This window comes from Hippocampus zosterae, chromosome 3, assembly GCF_025434085.1.
Source record: "Hippocampus zosterae strain Florida chromosome 3, ASM2543408v3, whole genome shotgun sequence".
Taxonomy (NCBI): Eukaryota; Metazoa; Chordata; class Actinopteri; order Syngnathiformes; family Syngnathidae; genus Hippocampus; species Hippocampus zosterae.
This window is the reverse complement of record NC_067453.1, coordinates 4,913,739-4,927,043: the sequence shown is the minus strand read 5'-3', so window position 1 is coordinate 4,927,043 and position 13,305 is coordinate 4,913,739. Positions and strand designations below refer to the sequence as shown.

General features: G+C 41.5%; 1 protein-coding gene and 1 long non-coding RNA gene across 7 annotated transcripts in view; both read left to right on the top strand.

Annotated features, from left to right (window-relative positions):
- The window catches only part of LOC127597785 (uncharacterized), a 151,558-nt gene that overhangs the window by 55,516 nt on the left and 82,737 nt on the right, over positions 1-13,305 (top strand). The window lies entirely within an intron of this gene.
- znf276 (zinc finger protein 276) overlaps positions 1-13,305 on the top strand; it is a 48,564-nt gene that overhangs the window by 30,260 nt on the left and 4,999 nt on the right. For 3 of the 6 annotated variants that reach the window (XM_052060893.1, XM_052060892.1, XM_052060895.1), the window contains 3 exons: positions 2,386-2,461; positions 4,285-4,402; positions 7,937-8,036. In XM_052060893.1, the coding sequence (XP_051916853.1) occupies positions 2,386-2,461; positions 4,285-4,402; positions 7,937-8,036 (294 nt within the window). Of the gene's footprint in view, positions 1-2,385; positions 2,462-3,288; positions 4,403-7,936; positions 8,037-13,305 lie in introns of those variants that run through there. The other 3 variants (XM_052060894.1, XM_052060899.1, XM_052060898.1) reach the window with 3 other exon arrangements.

Genomic DNA, 13,305 nt, shown 5'->3' with positions numbered 1-13,305 from the left:
ATCCGCGTTATGCCATCCTTAGACCGGCAGCCTCGTCCAATAGAGCCGCACCCGTCGGTTGAATTTTCGATAGATCAGGAAACTGCTCACACCAAACAGCAGCATACCTGTTATCGGAAGGCCGAAAATGTAGATGTCGTCCAAATTGTCAACGGACAGTGTTGACAGGCACACCATTCTCAGCTTCCTCCAAGGATCTAGGGTGTACCCAGCAGCAAAAGTCCACGAGGGGCAAGTAGGCTCCCCCACTGCCTGCTCTTCTCATCGAGAAAATGTTGTCGATGGCATCGAGAGACCAGCCAACCAATTCAATGTTTGTTTTTAGGATGAAAATACAACAGGAGGCTAGGAAAAGTCAGACATAAGACAGCACAAGGACTGAGTCGCGAGCAGGGAAGGGAGGGGTGGGGTGGGGGACAGCGCAGAAATTTATACGTCTAAGGGTGTAAATGAGTGCATCAAATCCACGGCCCATTGACTTCACGAGGCTGTTTCCTCAGCCTTCACACACGTTATTTTACACTACAATTGTAACGTTCTACTTCCACCCATCCATGTTCCAAACCTGCTTATCCTATTTCATGTCTTTGGCGTGCTACTCCATCATTTTTCAAACAATTCTCACCATTCAAACTTCAACATTTCCAAAAAATGTTCTGATTTTTTTTTTTTCATTAAAAATTTACAGTTGGCTGAAATGTCACATTTTTCTCCCAGAAATGTACCATTCATTTACATAAATAAATAAATAAATAAATAAATAAATAAATATATATATATATATATATATATATATATATATATATATAGCGGCCCGGTAGTCCAGTGGTTAGCACGTGGGCTTCACAGTGCAGAGGTACCGGGTTCGATTCCAGCTCCGGCCTCCCTGTGTGGAGCTTGCATGTTCTCCCCGGGCCTGCGTGGGTTTTCTCCGGGTGCTCCGGTTTCCTCCCACATTCCAAAAACATGCATGTCAGGCTGATTGGACGCTCTAAATTGTCCCTAGGTGTGAATGTGAGCGTGGATGGTTGTTCGTCTCTGTGTGCCCTGCGATTGGCTGGCAACCGATCCAGGGTGTCCCCCGCCTACTGCCCGAAGACGGCTGGGATAGGCTCCAGCACCCCCCGCGACCCTAGTGAGGATTAAGCGGTCCAGAAAATGGATGGATGGATGGATATATATATATATATATAGTATATATATATTTATTTATTTATTTATTTATTTTTGCAGGAAAGTGCACCGACAAAGTACAAACAAATCTTTGAAAACACTTGAAGCACTACAGCGAGCAAAGGTCAATAATCCGACAAGAGACAAGGTGGCCCTTAAATACATGGCGGGCTTAATTGCTAAACGTGGAACAGGAGTGCCTGATGCAGGGAAATGCCCTTCACTCCAGCTGAGGCTGAAAACAAAACAGACAGACATGACAATATTTGTCAAAATATTAGGTACACCCCGGATTCTCCTCCTGATGTGTCCTCAATTGGGTCGCCATATTGGCCGAAATATTCGGTACATCCTCAATTCTTGTCCCTTGGCATCCCCAACAGGGCTGCCATATTGGCCAAAATATGAGACATGCCCAAGATTCACCTCCCTCGGTGCCCCCGATGGTGCGACCATATCGGCCAAGTCATTAGGCACAACACGGATTCTCCTCCCTAAATGTCTCCAATGGGGCAGCCATGTTGGCCAACACATCATGTCCACCACGAATCGTCAACCCGAGGCGCCGCCAGTGGGATGGCTATATCGGCCAAAATATTAGGTACACCCTGGATTTTTGTCCTTAGGTGTACCCAATGGAGTGGCCATCCTGGCCAAAATAGTAGGTCCACACAGAATTCTCCACCTGATTAGTTCCCAATGGGGTGGCCACCTTGGCCCAAATTTTCTGTGCATCCAGATTCTTTGCCCAGGAATCCCCAGTGGAACGGGGGGCCATATGGGACAAAATATAAGATACACTGCAAACACTTTTGTGGAGGCATCCCCAATAGGATGGACATATTGGCCAACATATTGTATCATCATTCTTGTCATTACCACTATGACTAGTGCTTGTACTGCTGCTACTACTCCTACTACTACTTCTACTACCCCAACTACTGCTACTAAATTCATCTTAAAACACTAAAATACGGATTATCTATGAACAAGTTAACAACAAAGCCACAGAGCCACTGTACATGAACTCTTTTGAATCATTGATATTTAGGATCTACAATGTTACTGTGAATCAAAGGGCCATAAGTTCCATATTCAAGAGGTTTCCCCTCACACCTCCGCATTTGTGAACCATTGGCAAACAACAGTTAGGTTTTTACAGTGCTATTGATTCAAACATTTATTTTGTTTTTTTTTGTATTCGGTATGCAGGGAGGAGCTGCCTAACATCTACAAGTGTCTGTATCAAGGCTGCATTGCTGTCTATAGAGCTCCTGATGGTTTAAAGGTCAGATCCATGACTACTTCTGGCTGTCTGTCACTGAACTCTATTTCTATGCCGTTGCACATAACCAAAAAGGAAACACATCATCTTCGTTTAACCATAAGTCTGTCATCTTTTACAATTCAAAAGTAGGAATACTTGTGAATCAGTTTCACCAGCTGCTGTGCAATGAAACAAATGTGACCCTCCGGCACAAAATCACGTCGCTCCAGTCGTGTTTTAAGCTACTGCCCTTAAAGCACTGATTATGTGAAAATTATTTTCAGATATTTGATTCAAGCATCAGAAAACTAACCAAATATCACGTCTCAGTTGGAATTGATGTGAATATACACAATGCCTCAATGAGGCTGTGGACTAAAATTCTGGAGTCTAACTCAAAGCCAGTTGCACAGATGAATATCAAATGTGGCATAATCCAAGAAAGAAGATGCTGTGTTCCCACTGCTGTTCTGCATAGGTCTGAATCCACTCAGTCAGATCATAACCAAGATTTTTTGTTTTTTGGTCCCGGTTCAAAAGTGGAACAACGGCTAACCATCACCTCTGCATGTATGAAATTAAGCTGTATGCTTAGAACGAGTGTGACATTGACCAGCTGATTCACCTCACCGTGCAACAACGTCCAACTGTGTAAGGTCTAAGTACTTTTTGCACAAATTGCTATCCTCTAACCAGGAGCTTAACGTCAAAATTCACGGCAGGCAAACACCTGGTCATGGCACCAAGACGAAACCAAACAATGCATCAACAGTACCTTGCCATTACGGTGCTTCTAACAGGACGTTCTCAGACCTATGTAGCTGCTAAACATAGAGTGTCATCAGCAGGTTGCAACAAAGATAATGAGAGACTGGAAGAGGCACAGAAAGATGTGGAAGTGGAAACCGGATGATGAATGCCACTCAATTCCAGGCACATTTAAGGGAGGTGAGAGGAAGCCAAGTGTCACGGCAGACCATTCCAAACCGTTTACATTAGCGTGGTCTGCGTGCTAGACGACCTGCAAGGATACCTGACCACACCACCGGGCACAGGCGACATCATCTTGCATGGGCCAGGGAGCATTTACGCTTGAAGAGGGACCAGTGGGCTTCAGTGCCGTTCTCTGATGAAAGTCAATTCATGTTGAGCAGAAATGATGGCCACCAACGATGTTGGAGACATCAAGGAGAGCGCTATGCATCAGTCAATGTTGTCACCAGATGAGCACTTTGCGCCTGGTATAGTGACAAGCCCATACTACCTGAATAACATTATCAATCCAGTGATTGTGCCCTTACATGAACAACACTGGCCTAATTTCATCTTCATGGACGACAATGCTCCAACTCGTGTTCGCCTCATCAGGGAACGGCTATTGGAGACTGGTGTACCTCAAATGGAATGGCCTGCACTTTCTCCAGACCTGAATCCTAATGAAAACCTGTGGGATCAAGCGAGTTGCCGTGTAGAAGCTCAAAACTCAGACACACCAGAACCTGCCATGCCTCAGCAGACAATAAGTCGACTTGTGAACAGCATGAGGCGTCATTGTCAAGCTGCACATGGGCACATGACGAGTTATTGAGAAATTGAAGTTATCTATCTAGTTATCTCAAAAAAGTGTGTGTGCACGTGCGTGTGTGTGCATTTCAGTGCATTTATAGTGGCCTTCAATTATACGCACAATACACAGATTATACAAAATCAAATGTGTTTTGATTTGGACCACAAGTGCTGATACAAACACTTCACATTGACGACTCTTGTTTGGAGTCACAGAGACAGTGGTCGGATTGTATATTGAAGGAAGTCTTTTTTTTCACCTCGATATTGTCCTCCAGAAGCATGTCAAAGAGCATCATGAAGAGGTAAAGGAGCGACCCTGTCCCCATCCTGGATGCAATAAAGTCTTCACCATTGACCGTTACTTGCAACGACATGTAAAGCTGATCCACACAGGTATGTTTTGTTACACCAATTTGGTCAACCTTCAAAAGTCTGCACAGTGGTTCACAGCAAGAATTTATGTTCATATTTTTACAGTGAAACCTCAAGTTATGAAAGACCATTTTTTACAAACTTCTCAGGTTTCACACAAATATTTTGTTGAAAAAGTGCCTCAGTTTTAGTAGATACAGAGATGAGCACGTCAGTAAATTTTGCCGGTCCGTCATCCGGCAGCGGACACCCGGCTGTCATTGTCATCATTATTTCAAGCCGTACCAAACACCTTGATTTTCAGTCAGTCACTTGGTCATCGTTACTTTAACTGTGCTTGTGTCATCGCGAAATGACAGTTCGTCACTGTCAGCTATTTTAGGACCAAGAGCCAGTCTGTCACTCCGTCATCATTGTTTTCACCACGCTTCTGTCCGCCCTAAATTACATATAACGTAGGACAGCGGCCCTTGAGGTTTGGACACCTTGATGCTGATTACAGGCTGTGCATTGGAGCAATGTCAATCCCTCCTAAAAATAATCCTCTCCAAACCGGTGCAGATAACTTCTAACCCTGGAATGTAACCCTTAAATGTTGTTCTCACCAGTCTTCAGAGGCTGTGGTCTAGCGGGCTCCAATTATCTTTTACTTGTTATGCATTTTTCTGCTGTCTTCCTTGCTAAAATAGCCACCACGGATGGACAGTGTTCAGGTGTATGTTTAGTAAACGTGTCTCGAACATGCACAAGATCACTGTAGTCCATCTGTCTCTTTTTCACACGCTTATGAAATGCCCCTTATCAAATCAATTTACAAAAGAACAACTATTTACGGAGGATAGAGAGTAAACACAATATATAATACCGTTTTGTAAATTATTACCTCATTTAATGCTCGTGCCAACTCCATTTTCATAAACCAACCATTTAGCACTGTCCATGGCTTACCTCGAGAAATGTTTTTTTAATGCACTTGCTTGAAAGACAAATGTTTGAAATAAACTTTTTGTTCTGATGAACAGAGGCAAATCTTTGTCTTCATCAGTTCCATGTCTAAATAGAAATAGAAAACAATATTGTATGGGCCTTCGAAGACAGGTCAAAATTCTCCAAAATAACTGGCCTTCAGGAGCTTGGCTCTGCGACAAATGGCTGGCATTGAATGGTTTACAAAATGATAAATACAAAACAAGAAACGGAATCTCCAAATTAATATACAAAATACAGTACATATTACCCAAATGCATATAAATAAATCCATCCATCCATTTTCTGATCTGGTTTATCCTCACAAGGGTTGCAGGGGTACTGGAGCCTATCCCAGCTGTCTTCGGGCATTAGGCAGGGGACACCCTGACGCGGTTGCCAGCCACTCGCAGGGCACACAGAGACGAACAACCATCCGCGCTCAGACTCACACCTAGGGACAATTTAGAGTGTTCAATCAGCCTGGCATGCATGTTTTTGGAATGTGGGAGGAAACCGGAGCACCCGGAGAAAACCTATGCAGGCCTGGGGAGAACATGCAAACTACACAGGCCGGAGCTGGAATCGAACACGGTACCTCTGCACTGTGAGGTCGCGGCTCTAACCACTGGTACACCGGGCCTTGAACTTGAACTTGAAATAGAAAAAATGATTTGAAATGGAAACAAATTAAAGGTTCCACAGCATCACGCACTATCAGCTTTGGAGTTCCACATTAACTTTCTTTGATGTTTAAATCACATTACATTTCTATCATTGATATCCAGGTGGGTGAGCCGTTTCTTCACCATTGTAGTTTCATCTTCAACCAGCAAGCAGTCACTTTTCCAGACCGGAGCTGGAAATTAAGCTCTGCACTGTGAGGTCGACACGCTAACTACTGGACCACTGGGCCGCCCATATAAATAAATGAGTACTAACTACTAATTGACTACTAAATCCTATGTTACAGTAATACACCCACCAGCTCATCTGAAAAATTGTGACGCATAACAATGTTATTTGACTTTAATTTCATCACACTGGAAACAAAGCATATGTTGACATTTAGGATGATACTAATAACTGGGACAAACAGACGGTGCATTTGTGTCAAGATCTTAAACGCGGATGTCAATGAAAATGTATTACTATAATTTTCATTGGCAAATAACGATAAGCAAAGATTTTGTGCCTTTACATGATTTCTTTTGATCAGTCATGATGCACATGTTGGTGATAAACTGAAGCAAATTGCATGTATTTAAGAAGTATTAGGTTGTTATTGATGTTTTGTAAAATTGCAAAAGAAAATTGTAAAATTAATTAAATAGGGTCCAGTGATTAGCGCGTCGACCTCACATTGCAGAAGTACCGGGTTCAATCCCAGCTCAGGCCTCCCAGTGGAGCGTTTGTATGTTCTCCCTGGGCCTGCGTGAGTTTTCTCCGGGTGCTCTGGTTTCCTCCCACATTCCAAAAACATGCATGGCAGGCTGATTGAACACTCCAAATTGCCCCTAGGTGTGAGTGTGAACGTGGATGGTTGTTCGTCTCTGTGTGCTCTGAGATTGGCTGGCAACCGGTTCAGGGTGTCCCCGCCTACTGCCCGAAGACAGCTGGGATAGGCTCCAGCACCCCCCGCCACCCTTATGAGGATAAAGTGTATCGGAAAATGAGTGAATGAATGAATAATTACATAGTCTATAAGCAATGTTCTCATGTACTTGTATTTATTGCTCTGCATTAAAACAAGGGTGAGAAAACAACTTACTGTGGATGGATGGATGGTCTGAACTTGGCTGTTCATGAAACACCATGTTTAGCACAGTGCTTCTTAATCTGGGTTCGATTGAACCTGAGATGTTCGCTGAATGAGTCTCAGGGCTTCAACGGAGCCTCTGCCATGGAGGTTGAGACAAACCCGACTCAACATGTCAATTAGTTATGACATGCCTGCTTGGCCATCACTGTCTGGTTAATTTTGTGCACAATTAAAAAACTTAAATGTTACTCTGACACTAATTGTGTTTATTTTTTACAGTTCTCATTAAATCCATTTTTCATGTCTTGAATTTGTAAAATAAAAATCACATTTTCATACCTGTCAACTCATATGGTTTAGCCATAGTTCATACGGATTTTGTGGTGAATCTTACGTATATGGCCGTATCGCACAAATCATACGGATTCTGAAAATTTCCTGGGTTTTTTTTTTTTTCACCAACTCCAAATGATTTGGAGTTGGTGAAAAAAAGTAACACAATGAATACAACTCTGGACACAGTAATGCCACTAAGTAGAATGATGATTAGACATTAACCAGACATTGCATTATGGATAGCTACAATAAAATTTTGTGGGTTTTTTTCTGCCGTTATTTTGACATATAAAATGTTATAATAAGGATTTTTTACTCTTTATAAGGATTTTTTGGTAGTTTATACAGGTTGGCGCTCCAAAAAGTTGACAGGTATGCATTTTTTTTTTTTCACAAATGAAGGGTTCGGTGAATGCATATGAACTGGTCGGGTCCGGGACCTCTAACAAGGTTAAGAACCACTGATTTAGCGTATCATGTCTGTTTTTCAGAGGAGAGGAACTACATCTGTGACCAGTGTGGACAAACTTTTAAACAGAGGAAACATCTTTTAGTTCACCAAATGAGACATTCAGGTGTAAAACCTCTGCAGTAAGTACCATATTGAAAATGTTGCTCTAAATATAGTCTTGGTGTTAAAACACTTGCATCTCCTGAAGAAATATTACCCATTGATTGAGAATAATTAAGGTGATTATACAACTTTCTTTACTGCAGTTACTCAATCACAGTCCAGATTTACCAATCATTTGCTCGATATTTGATTTCCTTTAATAACTAGAGTTACCATGCTTTGAAGTTGTATTTCGGTTGGCATTTGTTGATTTATTAGCAAGGTTATGTCAGTGTTTCACTAAAATAAAAAATAATCTATCGAGAGATATATTGGGTCAGGCAAACTGATCTGACACATTTGTAGGTTAAATAAAAGGCAAATACAGTAAAGAAACTAAAAAAGTGTTTTTAGTTTCCAAATGTACATGTAAAGCCATTCTGTTTTATTATGTTTTAAAAATTAAGTGGATCTGGCGGTGCAAGATCGGCCGGTTGACTTTCATTTCAATGCAAATCAAGTAGCTCTGAAGTGGGTAACCCATAATAAGATGGTGTTTCGAGCTGGTACGGGATCATGTCTACCAAGATTGAAGTGCAAACAGGAACACTCGTGTTGCAGTTAAAGATTAGTTTGTCGGGTAAACTTTCCACAATGAAAGTGCGATGCTTACCAGTCCAATTTATGGCTGCAACTGAAAAAGAAACGAAAAACAATGGAATTATAAAGAAACAAAGCAAAATGGCATTACAGTGTATGAAAAAATGGCATTATATGTACTTTTCGAAAATAGGAACACTTTTGGTTTCTTTACTTTATTTGCCTTTTATTTAACCTACAAATGTGTCTTAGACCCAAGTTTGAAACTGTTGACTTAAGATAAGGAGACAGGCGGCCCAAGTCTACAGGATGGGATGTACAAGGGCCACTGGGACCCAACAGTATCACCTGTCTTCTTTTCATTGAAATTCAAGAAATCTTGTGCCATCCAGGTTTTGCAAAGTCCTTTCAGAGCGACAATGCCTGACAAAGTATTTGCCCCCCTCCCCAGCCCCCCAATGCCCCCCCCTTCTGTTTTGTTTGCATATCTGGCAAATGTTTCAAATCGTCAAAACAATTTTAATGCCACTCAGACACAACCCAAAGAATACAAAATGCAAAAAAGCACAAAAAAATCCTAACCTTTCTGACCCTTTGTGAAAAAGTAATTGCCCCCTGAACATAATCACGGGTTGAGCCTCCCTTGGCAACAATAACTGAAATTAAGCGTTGACAATAATTGGTGATGAGTCCCTCACATTGCTCTGGAATAATTTTGTCCCACTATTCTTTGCAGAAGTGTATCAACTCCGCCATATTGGAGTGTTTTCTAGCATGAACTCTTCTTTTAAGGTCACACCACAGCCTCTTAATTGGATTTAAATCTGGACTTCGACTTGGCCACTCCAAAACCTTAATTTTGTTTGTTTTTTTAGCCATTCAAAGGTGTACATGCTGGTGTGTTTCGGATTGTTGGCCTGCTGCATGATTACTTGAGTTTGAGGGGACGAACTAACGGCCAGACTTTCTTCTTCAGGATTTTCTTGTATACAGGAGAATTTGTTGTTCCATCAATCACAGCAAGTTGCCCTGCTCCTCAGACAGCAAAATGGCTCCAGACCATCACACAACCACCACCACCACCATACTTCTCCGTTGGCATAATGTGCTTTTTATCAAATGCTGTGCCATTTTAACGCCAGATGTAAGATAAGATAGAGTTCAATTTTTAACTTAGCATTCCTCTGAATAATTTTCCAAAAGTCTCGAGGATCATCAAGATGTTTTCTGGCAAATGTGAAATGAGCCTTTTGTTCTTTTTGGACAGAAAAGTTTTTCACCTAGGAGCTCTACCATGGATGCTATTTTTGGCCAGTGTCTTTCTTTTCTTTTTTTTGTAACTAGCATCTTTATTATTTCAATCACACATAGGACCATACAAATCTGAACATATGAGTACAGAGGACGTCGTTCATTTCCACCCGTTTTTAGTTTCCACAACAACGTCCCTGTATGGCTGTGACGGCCCTTTAACATAGGAAACAACAAATGACGTACAAACATATTTGGGGGAAAAAAAGAAAAACAAAGAAAAAAACAACACCCCTACAAATAAAAATAGTAGAATGTTGTGATCAACAGTGACAGGTGTCCCTTATGTTGGATTTATATCCGGAATTTATAGTGACTTATCCCGATTTGTGGCGTCATTCCCTCATTCATTTGTTTTTGTACTCCTCCCATTTTTCCCATCTCGTTTTATACTTCTCTACTTGGACCCTTAATATGTATGTGAATCTTTCCAACTCAAATATTTCTCCCACTATTTCCAGCCACAGGTTCTTTGTTGGCGGGTCAATTTTCAACCATGTTCTTGTTATGGCCTTCTTGCTGGCTGCCAGCAACACTTTTACCAAGTACTCGTCTCTCGGTAGTACATTTCCTTGATTTATATCGCCCAGATACATCACTAAGCCGGTCTTTGGTATTCCATAACCGATTATCCTCTTCAGTTCTTTCCAAACCTCTTCCCAATAGCCTTTCAGCCTTTGACATTTCCAAAATATGTGTGCATGATCTACAGATCTGTCCTGTCCACATAACCGCCAGCACTCACTCTACCCTTGTTTGTATTTCCCGGTCATCTCTGGGGTTATAAAAAATCTCATGATATTTTTCCAACCAAACTCCCGCCAACGTCTCGAAGCGGTTGTTGATTGTTGTATCCTGCACATATTCAACCATTCTTCCTCCGTTATCTCGGTTTGGAGTTCCTTTTCCCATTTCTCTTTTACCTTTTCTTTCCCATCTTTTGAAGCCATAATCTTTCCCTTGTTGAAAGTCCTCATCATGTGATAGCCACCTTAGGATCTTCACCTCCTTTTCTAATTTATTTTCTTTTACTATGGTGAACCACGTATTTAAAGTGAATTTTGTTATTTGATCTATCAAGCCCTCCTTTACCCGAAATAATCTTCTGTCCCCCAGCAGTGTTTGAGTCAGGTATCCCTCTGCCATCACTTCAATTTCTTTCCATTTTGCTCTCCGTTACACCAACATGCTACTGCTCTGAGTTGTGCTGCACGGTAGTAATCCTTAAAATTCGGTACCGCCAATCCTCCCTTCTTCTTGGGCAACTGTAGTGTCGTCAGCCTGATCCTCGGTCGCTTACCCCCCCCAGATAAATCTTGAGGTCAGTTTATCCCATTCTATAAATTGTTTCTGTGGTATGGGTATAGGCAGCGACTGATAGAGGTATAGCAATCTTGGCAGTATGTTCATTTTGACCATTTCTATTCTAGAGCTTAAGTCTAGGACATGTGTCGACCATCTCCCCAGGTCTGCTTTGATGGCTTGATTAATCTTTGTATAGTTCGTTTCAAACAGTTCGTCCATGCTTTTCGTGACATACACCCCTAGGTATTTGACCGTCTCACTGTCCCATTTTACTTTGTATTTTCCCTTCATCAACTTTGATGGTGTGTAGTTAAGTGCTAGGATCTGCGTTTTTGTCACATTAAGTCTATATCCTGAGTAACGTTCATATTCTTCCAGTTGTTCCATCAGTTTCAGGAAGCTCTCTTCCGGTTGTGTTACGTATGCTATCAGATCATCGGCAAACAGGCTCAATTTGTGTTCTGAGCCTCTCAGTTCCACGCCTCTGATATTGTGATTCTGTCTGATTGCCTGGGCTAGAGGTTCGATGAAGATATTGAATACTGTTGGTGAGAGGCAACATCCATGTCTGGTCGGCCTTTCAAGTGTTATTCGGTCCGTCAAGCTGCCATTTACTTTCACTCTTGCAGTTGGCCCATTATACAGTGTCTGTACAACTCTAATCGCATCTCCATTGAAGCCGAATTTTTCCATGACTATATAGATAGACCCACCGCACACTATCGAATGCCTTTTCTGCATCCATGCTCACCAACACTGCACTCGTTCCTGTCTTCGGAATCGCCTCCACTAAGTGTAAAGTCTTTCTTATATTATCCTGGGCCTGTCTACCTTTGACAAAACCCGTCTGGTCTCTATCTATAATTTCAGGCATGAAAGTCTTGAATCTTTTGGATATGATTGAGGTATAGATCTTATCATCAGCGTTAAGTATGGATATTGGTCTGTAGCTACTACATAACTCTTTATTTTTGACCTCTTTGGGGATTATAGAGACTATTGCCTCTTTCCATGACGGTGGAATCTTGCCCTCCTTCATGGTATATCTTAGTGAAGATGGCAAAAGGGGACGTAGTTCCTGTCTAAATATCTTGTAAAACTCTGAGGGGAAGCCATCACTACCCGCAGCTTTACAATTTTTCGTTCCGCTGATTGCGATCTCCAATTCTTCTGCAGTAATTTTAGAGTTCAGGGTTTCATTATCTTCTCCCCCTACTGATGGTAATTCCAGGTCCTCTAAAAATGTTGCAATACTCTCTTCATCTGCTGCATCCGGTTGTGTATATAAAGTCTTACAATACTGCCAAAATGCTTCCTCTATTTCCTTTGGTTCTTTTAATAATTCATTCGTCTGGGGCACCTAATCTTGTGAATAGTGTTTAACACTTGTTGTACCCTTAACCTTCGTGCCAGTAATTTACTTGCCCTGGACCCACCTTCATAGTAAACCTGTTTCACAAACCGTGCTCTTTTTTCCACCTCCGTTAATAATATTCGATCTACTTCCTTTCTAGTGTCTGTGACCTTCATAAGTACCTCTGCGTTTTTTGTCCTTTTATGTTGATCTTCAAGTTCTTTCAGTTGTCTTGTTAAGTTTTCTTCTTTCACATGATTCTTGTCTTATCCTTTTAAGCCGTATTTCATGTGCTATAAGTTTTCCTCTTATTACTGCTTTCAGAGCATCCCACACAATATTTGGGTTAACTTCTCCATTGTCATTTTCTTCCCTATATGTGACTATATCTCCCGTTATTTCTTGTACTAATTCCTTATCATTCAATAAACCTACATTCAACCTCCAAATTGTAGATTTCCTTCTACTGGTATACACTGCGCTGTGGTCTGACAAATTTGTGACACCAATTCTGCAGTCTTCCACCCTGTGTCTATTCTCTATCTTCACAAAAAAGTAGTCTATTCTAGCATAGGTTGCATGTGGATGAGAGTAATGTGTGTAGTCTCTATGTAATGCGTGTGCATCCCTCCATACATCAATTATCCCTAGTTGTTTTGTGTGTTGATGCACTTGGTTATATGTATCCTAGACTTCCTTGTGCTTGTTGTATCTAAGTCATGGTTTAGCACCACATT